The sequence below is a fragment of the Cordyceps javanica genome, chromosome 5 (genome assembly GCF_051103115.1).
Source record: "Cordyceps javanica chromosome 5, complete sequence".
Taxonomy (NCBI): domain Eukaryota; kingdom Fungi; phylum Ascomycota; class Sordariomycetes; order Hypocreales; family Cordycipitaceae; genus Cordyceps; species Cordyceps javanica.
This window is the reverse complement of record NC_139299.1, coordinates 2,140,432-2,159,688: the sequence shown is the minus strand read 5'-3', so window position 1 is coordinate 2,159,688 and position 19,257 is coordinate 2,140,432. Positions and strand designations below refer to the sequence as shown.

Sequence of the window (19,257 nt, the reverse complement as noted above, 5' to 3'; positions counted from 1 at the left end):
CAGTAGTAGGTTGATGCTTCAGCTAGATAATATACTACATTCTTCAATGGCTAGCTCGCTTTAACCATGGCTCGGCAGCCTTGAGAAGGTTCTCATGAACTGTACGATCGCCAGAGGCATTGAGAGCTCCTTCATAAACATCGTCGCCGATGCGCTTAAAAAAGTAAAGCGCCGCAATCCAGACGAAGTCGGCATAGATCACCTCCTTGCCACTGAAAAAAGGACCGTCGGGGTTTTCTTTCAGCATAGCAGTCACTTCTTTGAGGCCAGGAGCAGCCGCGGCAAAGGCAACTTCGCCGCCATTCTTTGCCTCGTACTCAGCTAGGTCACCTCCGACATAGTCGCTTCGGTCTTTCATCCAGTACTCTACACTTGACGGATTGAGCAGACGCTTGGGAATTTGGTTCAGCCCAATTCCCATCAGTGGTCGAAAGGCCCGAGGCACAACTTCCTCAATCCGACTCTGGTATGGAGAATCAAGGTGCACGGATGGCTCTGGATAACGCTTCTCAATGAGGTCAGCAATCACGCGGGATTCCTGAGACCAAGTTCCATCGGGAAACTTGATCGCGGGGATTGTGAACGGCCAGCGTGAATCACCAGGCTCAACACTATTCTCAGAGTTAGTCACACCTGAATACTCAATGATGGCGGGATACTCACTGAGGCTGCAACGTCGGCTTGATATCTGGGTACTCCACCTAACGCTTTTGTCAATGACACAATTGCAATGCTGTGGTTGCTATAGCCTACCCAGTTCGTCTCGTAATCCAAACCCTTATAGTTCAGTAACAGACGGGCTATGCCATGTTAATGCCGGCGTCATGGAATATAAATTGCGGCACTTACTCTTCCATGGGTTGAGGGACCAGGCAATACACGGCTCCTTGCTGGGAAGGTCAAAGAAGACAATCTTTTCAGAGGACATATTTTCCCAGCATATGTGAACCGATATACGAGTTGCGACGGCTAGCTTGCAGATGGCGAAGAGAACAGCAACCTTGACGGCTGCTCAGGCGGGAAGGTCCATTTATTTATAGATCTTCTGACAGCCCAGCTCGAAACTACCTAGAGCCGACACCGCGCGGGGGAACACTGTAGATGTCCCCACACTCGCAGATTTGATTACCAATACTACCAAGGCAATGTGACGAACACGTTGTCAAGACTGGTTTGCTTTTGTTCAGAGTCTTTGCTTCGTCGCTATGAAGAACAGAAAATGGCCCGCTGGGAACACTATATGTAATGGAGGAGTTTCTATAGAGCATAACGAGCAACACAGGTGTACTCCACATAGAAAAGACAGATGAGAAGATAATAGTCCAGAAAAAGAGAAAATACCGCTCAGAGTATTTCAACCAAATGATTTAATATGAAAATTAATAGCGAGGGATTTGCTTTTCTATGTTTGGATAGTCAGCCTCCTTTGTTGTGAACCCCCACCGTTATGGGTTACAGGGCATTCTGTCATCATAGTTGAGACTGGGCTGAAGGGAAGCTGCGGAAGATATGTAGATTACGTTGAAGTCGAAAGACTTAAAATGGGCAATGAGTGCTCTTTCCAGAGCGTAACGAACTTTCGTATCAAAATCGCCTGGGAGGCCTGCATCGATCTCTGCTTGCTTGTTCATCCCCAATGCTCGCTAACATGCACGCCTAGATTGATCGCATATCAAACCGCGATGAAACGGGCCGCGGGCATGGCATATGCAATAAGTATCGAAACGGCCGAGATATGCAGAGGGAAATATGACATTCATAAAGATTGGAGCCAGAGAACCGCAAATAATTGCTGGTCCATTCCCTTTTACGACGAAGTTGGGATAAGATGGGTGGCGAGGGCAGTCGCCGACGCCATGCTCAGCATGCTCCGTCGTTACAATCGCCCTGAACTCCTGTTTCTCGGGCTCTCAAAGTACAAGTTGTCGTCGCCCTGGTAATATGCATAATTTTGACAGCTTCATCGTTGAATTGGCTCAAAGTACCTTGCACATCGCATATCTTTCATTCCCATCATGCCCTTTTACTTCACTTGAACTATGCCTGCCATTTCATCAGAGAAAGCCGATCCGGGCTTCAATATGGGGCGAGAAAGCTGCAAAGAGAGCGCTTCCATACAGGAGCTACAAACTGACCCTGTGGCGGACAAAAGGCTTCTTGCGTCGAGTAATTTAAACATAATGAATCGATATAAAGAATGTATAATCTTCGTGAAGAGCTATTTTTGGTGATATCCAACACATGGTATATGAAACGCTCTACCTCCAGATCCGTCCGCCAGAGGTCCAATCTGCTCCCACACCCTACTTAGGCGGGTAGCTCATACCAGGAGTTGCCTTGTATTGCTCGTCGACGCTGCTTTGCCGGAGGAGACGTTCGCGATGCTGCGCCTCTTTGTCATGCTGCACGATAGAGCAGCATCCACAGCAATACGTCCTGGCAATATCTTCGATGCAGCCACCCTCGAGGTTATACTTTTCGCGAAGCATCTGACGCTGCATCGCAATCGGAACACAGGCACAACCGACACAAGCTGCACCGCATAGCAACAAGCACTAGAAACAAAAGGATTGTCGTCAGTATCTCAAGGCGATGAAGCTTTGGAGTGGGTTGCTTACACTGGTGTTGATGGGCTCGTATCCTTCGAGATCAACTGATCGTTGCATCCTGTGCTGGACCTGGCCAAAGGTAATGCATGGAAGGCACCAAGTGATCAAGCAGGTATCAATTGGGTTGAAACAGTCAAAAAATCCCGTATACCATGCTTGAGATCCCTCTGGTGATCTAGAATTGATGTGCTCTGACGGGCGGGCGAGAAAGTCGTTGGCCCTGTCTGTCCAGAATTTCACTTCTTGATCGTTGATAGGACCATTTCCTTGGACCGGGGCACTTGTTTGGGCAGGTTTCTGCTCCTGGATGGGAGTTGCCATTGTATAGGTGAAGCGAAGCAAATTTGAGGACTCAGTTGTGGGTATAATTACGTGGTGATGAAGGCGGCAGAAAGAGTGACAAGATACGGAACCAGAGACCTTGGTCGACGCCAGCAGAGGGCAGGTTCGACTTTTCTCTTATAAGAAATTACAATCCTCTTTTCAGATAGTCAATAGCTTACTTGCCGCTTCGAGGCAGCCTTGCCTAGACCGGGCTGACTTTCGCAAGCCGGGGTCCGAGAATCGTCCAGCGCATTGTGGCTGAGAGTGTCTGAACACCCCCCGGGTTGGTATATGAGGCGTCTTGTCTGTGCTGAGAATGGACAGCAGCACCAGTACTCGAGTATGCTACTCCATGAAAAGGTCCAGACACTCAAGAATTAATGAAGATGGTTGGCTCCAGCAAAGTTCAGCTTCCAGTGGAGCAAATGCCATCAAGGGTCTGATCTTGACACCCGATGAGTCAAGAACACGACGAAGATGCCTGATGATTTACGGAGTACAAAGAAAATTTCAGTCGCTTCTAATTTTGTGTCACCTCATTTCCTCTGTCGATCTTCATGGGCGGAAATAAGCAAGTGCTGGCGAACCGCAACGCAAACCGACATCACCACATGAAACCCCTTCGACAAAAATGACAGTCCGCGCAACTAACAACCTCTGAATGCCGGTGCGGTAGCGGTAGTTATACTTTGAAACTGTTAGCAAAAGCGGGAGCCAATGAAGCACTTATTAGACAGGCTTTCTTTTCCAACCTACAAGGCCAAAATGGCTATCACCAGTAGCAGCCCAAGAAAAAGGGTTCTACCTATGGCGCATACAGGCAAGGTCACGTTCAGCCTGTAATTACGCGTTGCGGTCAAAGGAGGTCTAGCTGGTGTGAGTGGAATCACAGCTGAACTTGGCTGAAAGCCTTGCCGCCACCAAAGGGTCAGGTTTGGCGCGTTGTTCAGCCAAATGGGTGTATGAACCCTGCACACCCTACAACTCGGTCTGCATTCCCTTGGCTACTTACTCCGGCAAGGCTGAAATAAGATGTTTAATTTAAATCGGGTTAAGCTTTCATTTACTCTGGTGGTCACGCCCTCACACTCAAGCCCCCGTGGTTCCCGCTAGGTTCTCCCAGGACTGATTATCTAGTTATAGGCTCGGAAAAGTTCCTTGCCGGCCCAAATCAGCTCTCAAGCCAGTTTTCGCCGGAAATGGATGCATCCCATACTACCCATGAATGACCCGGTATCGCACTCGATTTGGGCCATCAGTCTTGTTTGGACCCTGGGGCCGCCTCTATGGTCTGTCCTTGGTGTCTTAATGTCTGACTTTGCCACTTGCGATGGTACGCATATTGGCATCCAGCACGCCTGTCCGCGCCACAAGTGGGCTCGGTTAAGTTTGATGGCCGTCGCAATACAAAGATGAGGACAATCTTCCTTACCCATATATCCACTCTTCGCTTCTCGCAGGACGCGGCTAGATGCTCCAGGATAGGACCTGCCGGCCGGGAAACGGGATCCCTCACAGCAATGATGCCCAGCCCCAGGGCGCTTCTGAGGAGGTTGTGCACTACCCTGCCTGCTTTGAGCCTATCACCCGTGGTTCTGCAACGGATTTCTCAAGTAGCTTAAGCTTCAAGTCGACACAAGCAGAGCTAAGACAGGCTTCCCAACTATGCTGAAATCGATTGGTGATCGACCACAGTAGCATATACGTTTGATGCAGCGTAATTCGCGCAAAACAATATTCTAATTGCGGATACAGTCTCTTCTAACACGAAGAATCGGTTTCGTCATCCATAGATAGGTCGGGACTTCCCAGAATTAATGGATTGCGCTCGTGCCCCACGAGAAATACAGATTTCGGTCCATCTGAGCAGGGCCGTTTACACGCTTCTGGGCCTATGGCAGTGGAATCTGTGCCCTTAATTGCCTATTTGGGGTATAAGAATCTCCAGAGAGCCTGGCGCTCGGAAGATGGTACATGGACAGCGTTTCGCTTCGGACACAGTTGGCGCATGGTGTTTGCCCGTCACACTACTCGACTGCTTAGTATAGAACTCTTCTACGTATTTATACTTCTTGCTTGCCTTGTTCCGCGAAGTCGTGTGCCTCCAAGCAGTGATTCTGGAATTGAAAATGATGGTGAATATAAAGGTTTGACACACTACTAAATTACAACTAGTATACAGCTAAAGTACAGGATGGGAGTTTTATACACGCAGCCAGCTGCTGCTAGGGATACAGGCGGTCTGTCGCATCTCAGGCGCTGTCTTGCTTTTCTTGAGTAATCGAGGTTCGGATATAGCGCTCCATATTTTCAAGCCTCTGCGACAGGCTAGCATCATACGGAGAAGATTCCATCATGGCCATTACAAACGGTCCCTGAGCGCCCCAAGTACATCCGTGCAGATGATCGCGAATCTTGTCCACAACTTCCATTGATTCTTCATTTGCGTACAAGCCCGAGGAGAGCATCTCTTCGAGTACGCTCAGAGCCGCAGTTGAGTCGCCAAATCTGGTCCAATAGAGAGAAGCAAGCCTGGAGTAGAACGACGTGGACACACCGAGAACATACGACGGCAAGCCTAATTGCTTGACGCGAGGGAGTATCTTGAAAGCATATGGTGACGAGCGTTTGAAGTTTGTATCCAAGAGCTTCAGACCATTGTAGATGAAGTGGGGATATAGTCGTCCATGGATTTCCATCAAGCGTCGATCAGGCTTGGACTCCAGGGGAGTAGCGGAACCCTTGGCCGGCTCCTCTGCCGCAGACTTCCCATTTGCCTTGGTGACCTTCTTTCTCTTCTTTGTGGCGGATGCGGCGGTATCTTGAATTATACCGAGCCGTTCTGGTAGCGAAAAGACTTCGCGCTCCATCAGATTCCAAAGTTCGGCGTCTGTGGTGCAGGCGTCCATGAGACGATCCACACGCTCTCTCTCTTCTGATCGCGCTCGATCGTGCATTGCTCTTTCAGCCCAGTTGGCAGCATCAGCTTCTTTCAGCTCCATATAGGTGCTGGTTCCCTCCTCATTCGCCGGTACCTCAAATAGACCCAAGGCCACTTGCGCCGCATTCCGAAGTGAGGATGGATACCGACTCAGAAACTTGTCACGAAAGTCTGTCAGTCGTGCCTGGTCGACAATCGATCTGGCCTTGGTATCCAATGGACTGGCGTACGCTGCTGTCGTGGGCCCGGCCTGCTCCCTCATCGCGCTGAATGCCGGCTTCTTTTTGGCAACGGGCATTCTCCCTTGTGAGATTTCATCGAAAATGCCTTTGAAGATCTCGGCTTCCGAGGGAGTGATTGTTGACGGCTGTGAGGAAACTTTCCCCGAGAAGTCATCATTATGCGGGTCATCTTCCCAGTCAAAAGGAATTGAATAATTCGCCTTGTTCTGAGAGGACGAGTGAGCCTGTCGGATGAGCCGAGCCAGAGTTGCCCGACGAAGGCCATGTTGAATTGTCCTCGTTTGGTAGAGGAATGGCAGGATACTTGGCGGCATGGCGTAAAGAAAGGCCGGGTGTTTCGACACAGCCTGGTGTCTTCTTCCCAATGCCGTCAACTTGTCCTGATATAAAATCTCCTTAGGGGCAAATGTATAGATCAGGCAAGTGGGCCGTCCAAGAAATTTACCACCAACGGCCAGACAAGATTGCCCGTGACTTCGCGCCAAAAAGCACTTTAGCAAAAGTGGGTCTGTCTGACACGCTACGCGCCACGCGACGGCATCCCAGTTCACTTTCAATTCACGTATCTTTACACAAGGGGAATCTTGCCTGGGAGCAATTGCTTGCTTCGACTTGCAGTCTTTTGTTTATTACTCTTCTCCGGTTTCTACGTTTTTACGCATTGATTTTTCAATTTTCTGTCCTTGCAATCCGAAGATGATTAAGAAGGAGCCAGCCGAGATGAGCGCCTTTGAGAGAAGGCGGCTCGAGAATATTGCGGCAAACAAGGCGTTGCTTACAGATATATCGGCCACGGCAAAAAAGGTTATACCCGATAAGCCGGCCCCGAAACCGACTCCTAAGAGGAGGTCGCGAGCGGAACCGGTAAAACGGGAGCCTGCAAGGCCAACCCGTATGAGCTCCCGTTTGGCAGGTATTGATGCCGATAACGACACGTTAAAACGCAAATTGGAGGTTGAAGCCGAGCATGAAGCCAGCAAGAACCATGCAAAGAGGATGAGAGTCGGAGAAGATCTCAACCTCGGAGACATTGTCGTGGAAGGCAAAAAATACGGCGGCAGCGTTGCTGGCATTACTGGCATCTTCCGCGGCGCAGAACCGGGTGTGCGGACCTTTTCCGAAGATGACATCAAGGAAACGACAGATTCTGGATTGAAGGATCTACGACTGCGCATGAGTTCTCTGAAGCTATACGAGCATTGGGCTCCCAATGGTAAATTTCGACTGCAGCGGAAGCTATTTTCGGTCTAACAAGTGTTGCAGACATTAAGATTACTCCGCAGCGTGTGTACGCACTGGGCTTTCACCCCATTGAAGAGAAGCCGATCATTTTCGCTGGCGATAAAGAAGGCGCTATGGGCGTCTTTGACGGGTCGCAAACTGCCCCAGAAGGAGACGACGAGGACGATACGGACATTGGAGATCCCGTCATTTCAGCCTTCAAGACACACGCGCGCACCATAACATCGTTTGTCTTCTCTCATACGGACGCGAACGCCGTATTCTCATCATCCTACGACTCCTCAATAAGAAAAATGGATTTAGAAAAGGGTGTTTCGACACAGATCTTTGCTCCACAGGACCCGACCGAGGATATGCCCATCTCTGCTCTCGATGTGGCCCCATCAGAACCCAACATGCTCTACTTTTCCACCTTGGACGGCAGTGTTGGTCGCTATGATATCAGAGCGCCCAATTCGGAAGAAATATGGACCTTGTCGGAGCAGAAGATTGGTGGTTTTTCGCTGCACCCCTTGCAGCCGCATCTCCTCGCCACGGCCTCACTCGATCGAACAGTTAAGATTTGGGATCTCCGTAAGATTACTGGTAAGGGAGACTTGCGGCACCCTGCTCTATTGGGGGAGCATTCCTCCAGGCTTTCTGTGTCGCACGCGTCTTGGAGCGCGGGTGGACAGCTGGCAACATCTTCCTACGACGACACTATCAAGATCTACAACTTTGCCGAGGCCGGCAAGTGGTCCCCGGGCCAAGACATTCATGAGTCGGACCTCGAACCGGCGCACATAATCAAACATAACAACCAGACCGGGCGCTGGGTAACGATTCTCAAGCCTCAATGGCAGCTACGTCCCAAGGATGGCCACCAAAAGTTCGCCATCGGTAACATGAACCGTTTTGTGGACATTTTTGCGGCGGATGGCAGCCAGCTCGCACAGCTGGGCGGTGATGGCATCACAGCAGTGCCGGCAGTAGCACACTGCCATCCCAGTATGGACTGGGTCGCCGGTGGCAATGGAAGTGGTAAACTATGCCTATGGACTTGAGAAGACTATTTGCAGGGTTCATGTACTTTTATGTTCTAACGACGGGGCCGGATTGTCTTTACAGCGAGGGAGCAAGCTAGCCATACACTTTGGCACCCTTTTCTTCGCTCATCAATAGAGTAGAGCTTTTGCATAAAATCTGTTACCATGCTTATCGCGGGGTCGTGGCACCCTTGATGTAGTTGACCATTTCCAGGCCAGAGCCGTCATAACCGCACTTTTTGTAAAACTCCTGCTTCTGCTCGCTGCAGTTGAGGATTGTTTTGTAGCAGCCGGCATTGTCGGCGACGGAGTTGAGGGCGTTCATGAGCAGGCGGCCCAGCCCTTTGCTCTGATGGTCCTTGGAGATGCAGATTTCCTCAATGTGGCCGACGGTACAGCGGTTGTGAATGCTAGCAGCAAACGACGGGTCAGCGGTGCTCATTATTTGGGTGTAGTATGCTTGCAAATCTCACAATTTCTTCTCGGCGAGGACCAAGCCAGTGCCTACAATACGACCAGCGTGTTCAATGACTAGGTAGTAGTATGGCCCTTTGCCAAGAGTGTCCATCTCGTCGTAGCGTTCTTGAAATTCGGCCTCGGTGACTTGCGCCATCCATGTCAGATCCCGCAAGCACTCGATGAAGCCCTTGGCGTAGTCGCTTCTCTCAAGGGGGCGAATCTCATAACCCGTTGGGAAGGCTGATGCGGCATCAGGTCCGATGAGAGACGCGGAGAATAGCGGGGTGCTGGCGTTTGTGACGGCCATGATGAATCTTTATTCGGCGTATATCGTAGCGAAATTAGCGTGAGATCGAATGTACTGATCAGAAGTGATTATGCGGTCATGTCTATAAAAATGCAAGTATTTCCAACGCAATGGGCAACATGGTAGAGACGGTGGCCGCATGCCCGGTCAAGCTGCGTCGGTAGCGTGGGGTTTGGTCGGGGGAGTTCGGCGTATTCGCCGCCGCTGTTAAATTTGAGAGCTACTCGGTACCTGTGGCAGCTTGGATTTCCACTTTTTCGAGAGCAGAGTGCTCCCAGTGCTCCCAGTGCTCCCACCAAAAGCTTTGCAGGTGGTGTGGTAAGGGTGAGGGTTCCAGCACAGTATCTACTGTCTCACGATAGTTTTATAAAATTGAAGAGGAAGAAAAGCTAGACGCGTAGGGGGGTAAAAGGCAAGTAAAAAAAAAGAAAAGAAAAAGAAAGGGAAAAGGCGGAAAGGCGGAAAGGCGAAAAGGCGAAAAAGGAGATGAAAGACGTCTTGCTTTGTGAAATGTTTGTTCAGTCACTGGCCGAGCTAGGCCAGTTCTGGCCCTGAGATGTGTCACATGGAAGGGCATAACTGTTGACCAGTGTCAGGAGGGCGGGCGATGAAGCGCTGCGATGCCTTGCCCGGCCAGGCTCGCACGCTGGCACAGGACCGGAGACCATACAGACTTTGCCGTATGTCTTGTTCATCGGATCTGCACGTAGAGCGGCGCACTTGACACATTATGCAATGTATCCTACGGTAGCGTGGGGATTACAAAAGATGTCACATGCGCCCGACGTACCTGAGAGACATGATAGAAGGTTAACAGATTGAGCCAAGGGCAAGAGCAATAGTAGCCAGCTACCTGCCTACCATTCTATTAAGGAGGTTAGCCTCGAACCTACTTATAAAAAGGTAAAGGGAGAATTTAGATAATAATTTTTATGATTATTACACTATTAATTATAATTTCTTTTCATTAGTATCTAAAGAAGTATATTCTTACTAGAAGGAATATTTTGGTCTCTTTTAGCGTGTTCACTACGGGATCTACTGGTAGTGGAAAGCTGCATCGGAGCTGGCTGACCCCCTGTAGTTTATCTTCAGTTAGTGGGTGAGTGCGCTGGAGAAAGGTTGCTACAAGGTTAGTACCTGGTCGTCTCTGGGCAGCGGGTCGCGAGTGACGATGAGAAAAGCAGATTGATGCCTATATGACATGGTATTTTTGTGATTCTATTTTCTGCGCAGAATTTGGCCGTTTGAAGTTGCATTTTATGAGTTTGGTGAATTTTTTTCCTTTGTTCAAAAAAAAAAAAACACTCGTCCCCTTCTCATAGGTACTCGCCATTGTCTTGCACGTCTTTGCACGTCAGGCACTGTACTGAGTAGCTGCTGGCGTGCCTAATCACCACGTCCCCAGCCAATCAGGCGCTGTCGCCAGCCAGCCAGCGCCATGCACATGCCCGATGCCGCCAAACCCAATTTCGTCACAAGAGCTCTCCATCATGGGCCGCCAGGCCGTCATCCGATGAGCCCTTCGCCCCGCCGCCGACGCCGCTGCCTTCGCTCAATCATCTTTCACGCTTCTTTCACTCTGCATACAACAATCTTACTGCTGCTGGAGCCATCGCTGCATAGCCACCAGCGTGACGCTACCTTGTGCTGCTGTGACCGCTCTGCACCTTGACTCCGATTCCCTTGGCGTCCTCGATGTAGCACGCAGGCAGCACCCCGTCCCGTCCCTGTAGGTACTTACCGACCGCACCCAACATCAGTAGGTACATCGCCACGAACACCTCCAACCGGCGAAACGAACAAGATTTGTCCGCGACACACAACTTCCTCTCGCAACCTGCCTTTTTCTTCCTCGGTACCACAGCACAACGAGAATGGCTTCCTCGCCCCCGACGTCGCCCTCGGCCGGCCAGGACCACGCCGTCCCCGGCAAGCGGCGAAAGATGCGTAGGAAAGCACCCGGCATGTCGTCGTCGACGCCCGATCTCCCGGAGCCCTTGCAGGATAGCGATGACTCGGCAGACGAAACACATGCGCAAGCCATGCCCACGCCAATGTCTGTCAATATGAACCAGAGCATATTTGGTCTTATTGCGGCCGCCGGCTCCCGCGTCGACTTTCATACCCGCTTCGACGGTAACAGCAGTGACGAAGACGATGGCTCCAAGGAATCTCCTTCCAGCCCACCCAGCACCTCACAGACGACTGTACTCCGCCCAACTGCGAATAAGCACAAGAAGTCGCTTTCCAAGCACCGGCTCCTCAAGTCGTTTGCTACGTTGCCAAGGCTCAAGCCCAGATCGAAACATGAATCAAGTAGCTTATCCCATGCTGAGCCCTCTACCGACCAACCGAGCCAGTCCAGTGACGCCAGCGAGACTCAGCCCTCGCTTAGCACTGAGACCAAGGTTTCTACGGCCCGGCGACCTTCTGTCATGAGTCGGATGCTGCAGGCCAGGGCAGAAATGTCAAGTCGACCCAGCTTTGATATTGAACGTAGATCTGCCGATTTGCGGCCGTCAGAAGATGATGACGAGGCTACACCTCTGGCTCGCCGTCTGATGGAGATTTTCGATTTTAATGAGCCTGAGCAAGTCATCGAAGGTGCTGTCGCTCATCTTTCCCCTGTTGGCAAATTGCTAACGTGAAATAGAATACCCATGCTGGCTGTTGCAAAGTGTACTACTGCAAGGCTTCCTGTACATAACCTCGAAACATATTTGTTTTTATGCTTATCTACCTAAGAAAGAGGTGTGTCCAAGATTTATAAAGGGTCATGGCCTACACTCTGCTAACATCTCTGCTAGAACATTGTGGCTAAATCTGGCTACTTGTCCAAAAGCGGCAAACGCAACCCCAAATATAATCGATACTGGTTCCGGCTCAAAGGCGACGTCCTATCATACTATCGCGATGCTACTAATTTATACTTTCCTCATGGCCAGATTGACCTCAGATTTGGGATCTCAGCCAGTGTCACCGACAGAGACAAGGACGGCCTGCACTTTGAGGTCGTCACCAGTCAGCGCACTTACAACTTCAGGGCCGACAGCGCCCCCAGTGCCAAAGAATGGGTCAAGAGCCTTCAACGAGTCATATTCAGAAGTCACAATGACGGTGACAGCGTCAAGATATCTCTCCCCATTGAAAACATCATTGACGTCGAGGATACCCAAATGGTCGAATTTTCCGATACCTGCAAGATCCGTGTCATTGACAACGATGAAACTTATGCAATTGACGAGGTACTATTTCTCTCGCCGTCTCCCTGTTAGCTCTTCCTACTAATTATCAATTTCTCAGTATTTCTTCTCATTTTTTTCCTTTGGCCAGGAAGCCATCAATGTCTTGAAAATTCTTATCGAGGACTCTGCGGCCAAGAAGCAGAGAGGAAAAGACAAACAACTCGCTGGCCCGTCCTCGCGAACGAATACCGGTCTCGACAAAATTTATACCGGCAAAATGCAGGACACTGTTAGGGCCACTCTCTCCCCGATTTCGCCGCGTCGCTCGACAGCCACAAGCCCACGCGGAAGTGTCGAAGTTTCATCTCGGACTAGCAGAGAGGGATTTGGGGGCACAGAACGATCTAGCCATGACCACCAGAGACCGCTTAACAGCCCTGTCAACGACCGCAGCCCTAGCAGAAGCTTCAGCGGCTCCTCGAGGCCACGCAGCCAACTATCCGACGGAGGCAAGACTCCCAGGACGAAGCTTTTCACATCAGACTCCAATCTGCACTCCGAAAAGTCGTCTATGGAGGATCCAAGCTTCTCCAGTATGACCGCATCTGGAGCTGAGGATCCTTCCGCCAGCCAAATATTGCATGGCAGCGACGCATTCCAGCGACCTACGATAATGCGTTCGCAGCCCACCGATCAGGGACACTCAAAGAGCCAGAGTCAGAGCCAAATCTTGCACCCTGGCAGTGACGCTACCTTCCATCCCGCCCGCCATGCCGCGACAACCGGACATTTGGATCAATTGCGCCAAGGAGATGGGCAAGAGAACCGCGATGAGGATCGACCACTCACACCCAGTCTTCAAAGTATCACTAAAATGGGCACATATCCGCTTCAGAGGGCCGGCGCCTTTGCAGACTATCTGAATAAGACGAGCAAACGAATGAGTTCACTTCTAGCCACGGAATCTATGGGCTACGTGGAAAAGGTGTCAGGCATGTGGAAAGGCGGTGGGAAGCACTATGATGAGCCTGCCGGCCTCCGAGCTGATGACGACGACCTCGAGGAAGATTCTGACGGCAAGATTCAAACGTCCATGGAGCGGTTCCGAGCACACTTTGCACTGCCAGATACAGAAAGGCTTCAGGCCACCTACTTTGGTTACATTCTACGGGTCTTACCTCTGTACGGCAAGATTTACATAAGCGACCAGTCCTTTTGCTTTCGGAGCCTGCTTCCTGGAACCCGCACCAAGTTGATTCTCCCTCTGAAAGATATCGAGACTGTCCACAAAGAAAAAGGCTTTCGGTTCGGTTACTCTGGCCTTGTACTCGTCATTCGAGGGCACGAAGAATTGTTTTTTGAGTTCAGGCAAAGCGACATTCGGGATGATTGTGCCGTTACCCTTCTGCAAGACTTGGAGACACATCGTTTCCTCGAGGGCTCCGACACACACGCTGAAGATGCTCAGGAAGACGATGAATACGCTGCTGAAAGAGATGCCCTCAAGACCGCTCGACAGGGCGAGTTCCCTGAGCACGAATTGGAACTGCCTCATGAAGTATCAACTCTTCCCAATGCCCCCACAATCTTGCTCGAGGACACAGATGCGTCATTTTTGAGCTTCAAACCATCTACTCCAATGAATATTACGTGCTTGACAATTGGTTCAAGGGGTGATGTTCAGCCATACATTGCTCTTTGTAAAGGCTTGCTGGCAGAAGGCCACAAGCCTCGCATTGCGACTCATGCTGAATTCCAAGGGTGGGTCGAATCGCATGGAATCGAGTTTGCAAAGGTTGAAGGAGATCCAGCTGAGTTAATGCGTCTATGTATCGAGAACGGCACTTTTACGCTTGCCTTCTTGCGTGAAGCCAACTCAACCTTCCGAGGCTGGCTAGACGAGCTGCTCGACTCAGCATATAAAGCCTGCGAGGGTTCTGATCTCCTAATCGAGTCACCTTCCGCAATGGCTGGAATTCATATTGCGGAGAAGCTAGGAATCCCATACTTTAGAGCGTTCACCATGCCCTGGACTCGCACGCGAGCCTATCCTCATGCTTTCATTATGCCCGAGCATAAGATGGGTGGTGCGTACAATTATATGACCTACGTCATGTTTGACAACATATTCTGGAAGGCCACCGCCCAGCAAGTCAACCGATGGAGAAACAAAACGCTCGGTCTTCCGAACACCAGTTTAGAGAAGATGCAACCGAACAAAGTCCCGTTTCTGTACAATTTCAGTCCTTGCGTCGTCGCACCGCCGCTAGATTTCTCAGACTGGATCAGAATCACGGGGTACTGGTTCTTGGATGAAGCAGATAAGTATACACCTCCAAAAGAGCTTGCTGCATTCATAAAAAAGGCGCGCGATGATGGTAAAAAGCTGGTGTACGTCGGCTTTGGATCCATTATTGTCAACGATCCTGCCAAGATGACCAGAGAGGTCATTGATGCAGTCTTGAAAGCGGATGTGAGATGCATTTTATCCAAGGGGTGGTCTGATCGTATCTCGTCAAAGGAGGACCCCAGCAAAGCGCGCCCAGAAGAACCCGAAATGCCGCCCGAGATTCATGTCATTAAATCCGCCCCTCACGACTGGCTATTCAAGCAGATTGATGCCGCAGCACACCACGGGGGCTCTGGTACCACTGGTGCCAGTTTGAGGGCTGGTCTTCCCACTATCATTCGGCCATTTTTCGGCGACCAGTACTTCTTCGCCAGCCGTGTTGAGGATCTTGGTGTCGGTGTGTGGGTGAAGAAATGGGGCACCAACAGCTTCGGCAGAGCTCTTTGGGAAGTGACGCGCAACGAGCGAATGATTGTCAAGGCCAAAGTACTTGGCGAGCAGATTCGAAAGGCGAGCATTTTCAATTGGATACATGAATCAATAAGCTAACACGTGTCTAGGACCATGGTGTTGACATGGCGATTCAATCTATTTATCGTGACATGGAGTATGCCACGAGCCTGATTAAACGCAAGGCTGGCAAGAATGGTCAACCAGAGCCCGACGAAGACGATGACGACACAGAGGAGAGCTGGACTTTTATTGGAGGTGACGAGCCCGATCCAGACATGGTAACCAACAAACTAAGCGAGGGGCTGGAGAAATTGGCCCTCGGAAGAGAGAGAGCTTCGAAGAATGCTGTTGCCTCGAGTGGCGCGTGAGGTGATTTCTTTATGACTGATATGATTTCCTGGTGTTTGATTTTACCATTCGTCATGCTAAGTATGTGGGTATGAGCATGGTTTCTAATGGGTAACGATGAAAGAGGCGAGTCATTTCTTTTGGCCTAGACCATCACACTGCATATAATAGACATACACAATAGAATTAACATTATTGTTTTTCGGGCAACTGCAGGAAGGTGTCAATTCATGACGTATCTATGTAGAAGGATGTGACGAAAGAATCCGCTCGCTATGCAGAATGGGACAGGGCCGTCTTCCCATACCAGGAACTGATGCAAAATTAAAAGAAAAAATGGAGTAATAGAGCGGTTTAAAATCCCAAAGAAGATTAATATGGAAAGGCAAAAGAGATGAGTTTGCTGGTGGGAATACTGCCCACAAAATACGACCAGAGGCTGGCTGGTGGAGTTCAAAAAGAAGGACAAGGCCCGATCTCGGTCGACGCCCCCATCGCTTTCCGACGCTGCAACTGCTTCCACTCACAACTCGGCGGCAGCATGTGCGGCAGGATGAAGTGGCCGCTCGGGGTTTTCCTGAGCGGCCGGGCGTTGGCTACGGCCTCCCAGAGGTCCATGAAGGCGTCCTCCATGCCGTCCTTGCGGGGATCCCTATCCTGGTAGAGGACGCGGCCGGCGGCGTCGGTGATGGGCCGGCCGGAGCGGGGGTCGAGCACGGGCTCCTTGAGCAGGGGGAAGAACTCGGCCCAGTGGAACCAGGGGCTGGTGAGGAGGACGTCGCGCCAGACGCCGTCGGCGTGGGCGACGACGGCGTCGTCCCAGCGCGCCGTCATGTGAAGGCAGTCGCGGTACCAGTCGAGCATGCCCATCATGTCGGCGCGCCACCAGCCGCCGACGAGCGTCCCGCCGGGGAGCACCTCTTGCCGCGCCTCGACCCAGCGTGCCAGCGCCGGCCAGAACTCGGTCTGCAGCAGCCGCAGCTTCTGCTCGCGCGTCACGCCGCGCTCGTTGACTCCAAACGAGAAGACGCGGTCCGTCTGCGCCGCGTACGCCCAGTCCAGGTCGCGGTGCGCCGTGTCGCCGTCCATGGGCGACTTGTGCGACGGGTACGGGATCTGGTAGTATTTCGAGTACATGTCGACCGCGAGATGCTCGGTGCGAGCGCACGTTGAAGAAGAAGTGTCGATGCGGTGTATTTTGTGAGTGTGAATATCCCCTTGTTTCCGTCTGTCAATGGGATTTGGACGACGAGTTGCGGAAGCGTTGACCGGTTGCGGGAGGATCCATATGTAACTCTTTGCATTCGAGTCTGGAGCCGTCGTATTGCAAGTTTTTGAGCAAAGTGTGGCACATATACCGCCGTGTCGGTATGGATCTTATGTATGCAGTGTTTGTCTCAGGGCCAGGTGGTGTAACAGGACAGCTCGGTGCCTGATATCGGTTCTATCGGCACATGGCAAGAAGTCGGTGTGAAGAAAAATGGCCGCGGGTGTAGACAATGAAGTAAAGAAGAAAAAAGTGTTGGTGCGAGGGTGTTTGGGTATACTGAGCAGAATATACACAACGGTCAGAGGGGAAATGGATGTTTGGCGTTTCAGCCCGGGTATGACAGGTTATATAAAATATATATATTGGGCAACATACGTTAGCACGAATAATGACTAGCTGCAGAGTGCTGAGCAGTGTTGGGCGGCATGCGTCGTCTTATAAGGTTTTCAGATGAGATCAGTTTTGCAAGAGCTAGCACGCCACACAAGCCAGACTTGACTCCTGCGATGATAAAGTCGCCACCGGCCCGAGGGACGAGAGCTCAGTCAGTAAACGAAGAAGCAAATAAAGCCGATGAAAGACCACGGAAAGCTACTCTTTTCGCCAGGAGGCGGGGGGCGGAGGGCTTGCAAAGTGTAAACTACAAGGGGCCACTAGTTTGGAAGCTTACAGACCTGGCTTCGGACGGCCAGCTCGGAGGAGGAGGAGGAGGAGGAGGACGGGAAGGGGGTGCGGGATGCGATGCGAGGAGACTCGATGCAACAACATGTGAGAAAAGGCAACTTTGGGCTATCAAACTTGGAGAAGCAAGAGAAGAGCACGGAAAGATGTGACAGGGATTAGGAGGCCAAGGAGGGTGCCCCCATCTCTTTTTCCTTTCAGCCACGCCGGAAATCCCTGTCAGCTAGGATGGCACGAAAGAAAAAATAAGAGACTCCAGTCATAACGGGCGTGCCGCCGGCTCGGGCTCAGGCATCCAAGTACAGATTACACAACGCTAATAAAAAGAGAAAGATGAGCTTTGAGGGAACAGCACACGCCCCTCAGACTAGTTTGCCATCTGCTACCTGTTACCTAGTTAGTTTATTATTAGTGGAATTTGACGCGCGCGGTCGGGGATCGCCACCTTGCTTTTTTGTGAGTCGACCTAGGCCGAAACAGTGCAGCCCGTCGCGCGCGGCCAGCCCTTTCGTCAGCGCTGCTGAGCTTGGCTACTTATGTGCTGCCCGTCTTCCGTCGCATGTGGTGACAAAGGGAGGGCCGGGGCGACGAGATAAGGATGGCTTCTTTGGGGAGTTCCAACACACGTGCTAGCACAGAGTACACGAGGCCTCTCCGACGGGGTGTGAAGAGCGCCTCGAGAAAGCGAATGAAGACGAATAAGAGCCTGCTTCCCAAGGTTCATGAGGAGAAAAGAGGTCCCCATCGCAGAGGAAGCTAATAATACGCCGAGCAGAGCTTCCTCGGTGGGGTTTGACTTTCCAGATGCCTTCCTGGGCTATAACTACGTAAGTGCGTTACAGTGGGCTAGTGATGTTAGCGTTTCCGGTAAGTACATACTGATAGCTGATTGAAGCGGCTTTTGAAGAGGAAAAACGGCACGACCGACAATAGGTGAGAGAAGACGAGGCAAGTTCCAGCTCGACATGGCGTCTTTCCGGCAAACACGCCACGGCGACCCGAAGCCGCAAAGTATAAAGCATTTCAGCTGCAAGAAACTCGGCCGTGTTTCCAGCTTGTGAGGATCCTTGCCAGGGGCATCGATAGATTGTAATGTCTGACTCGCTTTCTTTCTTTCTTTCTTTCTTTTTTTTCCTTCTCTCAAAGAAACTTGACCACCAGAACCCCGGCAACGGCATGACAAACCCCCGTAGTAACAATCCCGAGCGGCTTGGGTTCCGTCAAGTAAACCTCCTTTACTCAGTAAAAGGGACGGTCAAAGCCGAGAGACATTCCATATGCTTGGCAGGTATGGACAGGACCGGGGTGGTCCGGTGGCATCGCCCCATCGCCTGTTTTTTTTTTGTGTCCTCTTGCCTCGGGTTCCCATCGGCATATTCCAACAAGGCCACGTTCGCCCCCTCCCCCCAAATGAGGCTTGTGAATTGGAGACATGATAGCCTTTTTTTTTGGAGGCGGTCGAAGGGTAGTAATAACTGATTTGTTCTCATTCCGTCCGCATGTCCATGACGATCGGCTCATGATGTCAGCGTCCATCTCCAAGCAGAGAACATGCATGTCTTCATCGAAACAATGACATGGTCTATCTACTCGGTCCTCCCCGCCATCTTCCCCCTTCTCAGCATGTCTCTGTGAAGAGTCTCGATCCGCCAAACAATGGCTGCCCAAACGCTGCGCAGGCCTCTCAGTCCGGCGCCTTTCAAGAGGCAACGGCAGACAAACCCCACGCCCATCCTCCGTCCCGCGTCGCATCGCATCTGGCACATGCATTCGCATCAATGTAACCATGCCACTCTTGCATAGAGGTCCGAATGCGGA

At 51.2% G+C, this 19,257-nt stretch overlaps 7 protein-coding genes across 7 annotated transcripts; 2 read left to right on the top strand and 5 right to left on the bottom strand.

Annotated features, from left to right (window-relative positions):
* Window positions 1-43: 43 nt before the first annotated feature.
* V2A60_007890 (uncharacterized protein) lies at window positions 44-928 on the bottom strand (the record flags this gene model as incomplete). The annotated part of the gene is made up of 4 exons (XM_083259170.1): window positions 44-611; window positions 664-701; window positions 754-800; window positions 850-928. 4 exons carry the CDS (start codon window positions 926-928, stop codon window positions 44-46), a joined length of 732 nt encoding a protein of 243 aa, XP_083115296.1.
* Window positions 929-2,303: 1,375 nt separating this feature from the next.
* Window positions 2,304-2,930, bottom strand: V2A60_007889 (PLAC8 family protein; the record flags this gene model as incomplete). The annotated part of the gene is made up of 2 exons (XM_083259169.1): window positions 2,304-2,555; window positions 2,619-2,930. The coding sequence occupies 2 exons, from the start codon at window positions 2,928-2,930 to the stop codon at window positions 2,304-2,306; spliced, it is 564 nt and encodes a 187-aa protein (XP_083115295.1).
* A 2,255-nt stretch (window positions 2,931-5,185) lies between these two features.
* On the bottom strand, window positions 5,186-6,430 carry V2A60_007888 (uncharacterized protein; the record flags this gene model as incomplete). The annotated part of the gene is made up of 1 exon (XM_083259168.1): window positions 5,186-6,430. The coding sequence occupies one exon, from the start codon at window positions 6,428-6,430 to the stop codon at window positions 5,186-5,188; it is 1,245 nt and encodes a 414-aa protein (XP_083115294.1).
* A 382-nt stretch (window positions 6,431-6,812) lies between these two features.
* Window positions 6,813-8,401, top strand: V2A60_007887 (WD40-repeat-containing domain protein; the record flags this gene model as incomplete). The annotated part of the gene is made up of 2 exons (XM_083259167.1): window positions 6,813-7,329; window positions 7,380-8,401. 2 exons carry the CDS (start codon window positions 6,813-6,815, stop codon window positions 8,399-8,401), a joined length of 1,539 nt encoding a protein of 512 aa, XP_083115293.1.
* A 151-nt stretch (window positions 8,402-8,552) lies between these two features.
* V2A60_007886 (uncharacterized protein) lies at window positions 8,553-9,149 on the bottom strand (the record flags this gene model as incomplete). The annotated part of the gene is made up of 2 exons (XM_083259166.1): window positions 8,553-8,793; window positions 8,857-9,149. 2 exons carry the CDS (start codon window positions 9,147-9,149, stop codon window positions 8,553-8,555), a joined length of 534 nt encoding a protein of 177 aa, XP_083115292.1.
* Window positions 9,150-11,026: 1,877 nt separating this feature from the next.
* On the top strand, window positions 11,027-15,508 carry V2A60_007885 (uncharacterized protein; the record flags this gene model as incomplete). The annotated part of the gene is made up of 4 exons (XM_083259165.1): window positions 11,027-11,779; window positions 11,960-12,397; window positions 12,456-15,173; window positions 15,248-15,508. The coding sequence occupies 4 exons, from the start codon at window positions 11,027-11,029 to the stop codon at window positions 15,506-15,508; spliced, it is 4,170 nt and encodes a 1,389-aa protein (XP_083115291.1).
* Window positions 15,509-15,941: 433 nt separating this feature from the next.
* Window positions 15,942-16,625, bottom strand: V2A60_007884 (uncharacterized protein; the record flags this gene model as incomplete). The annotated part of the gene is made up of 1 exon (XM_083259164.1): window positions 15,942-16,625. The coding sequence occupies one exon, from the start codon at window positions 16,623-16,625 to the stop codon at window positions 15,942-15,944; it is 684 nt and encodes a 227-aa protein (XP_083115290.1).
* Window positions 16,626-19,257: the final 2,632 nt, after the last annotated feature.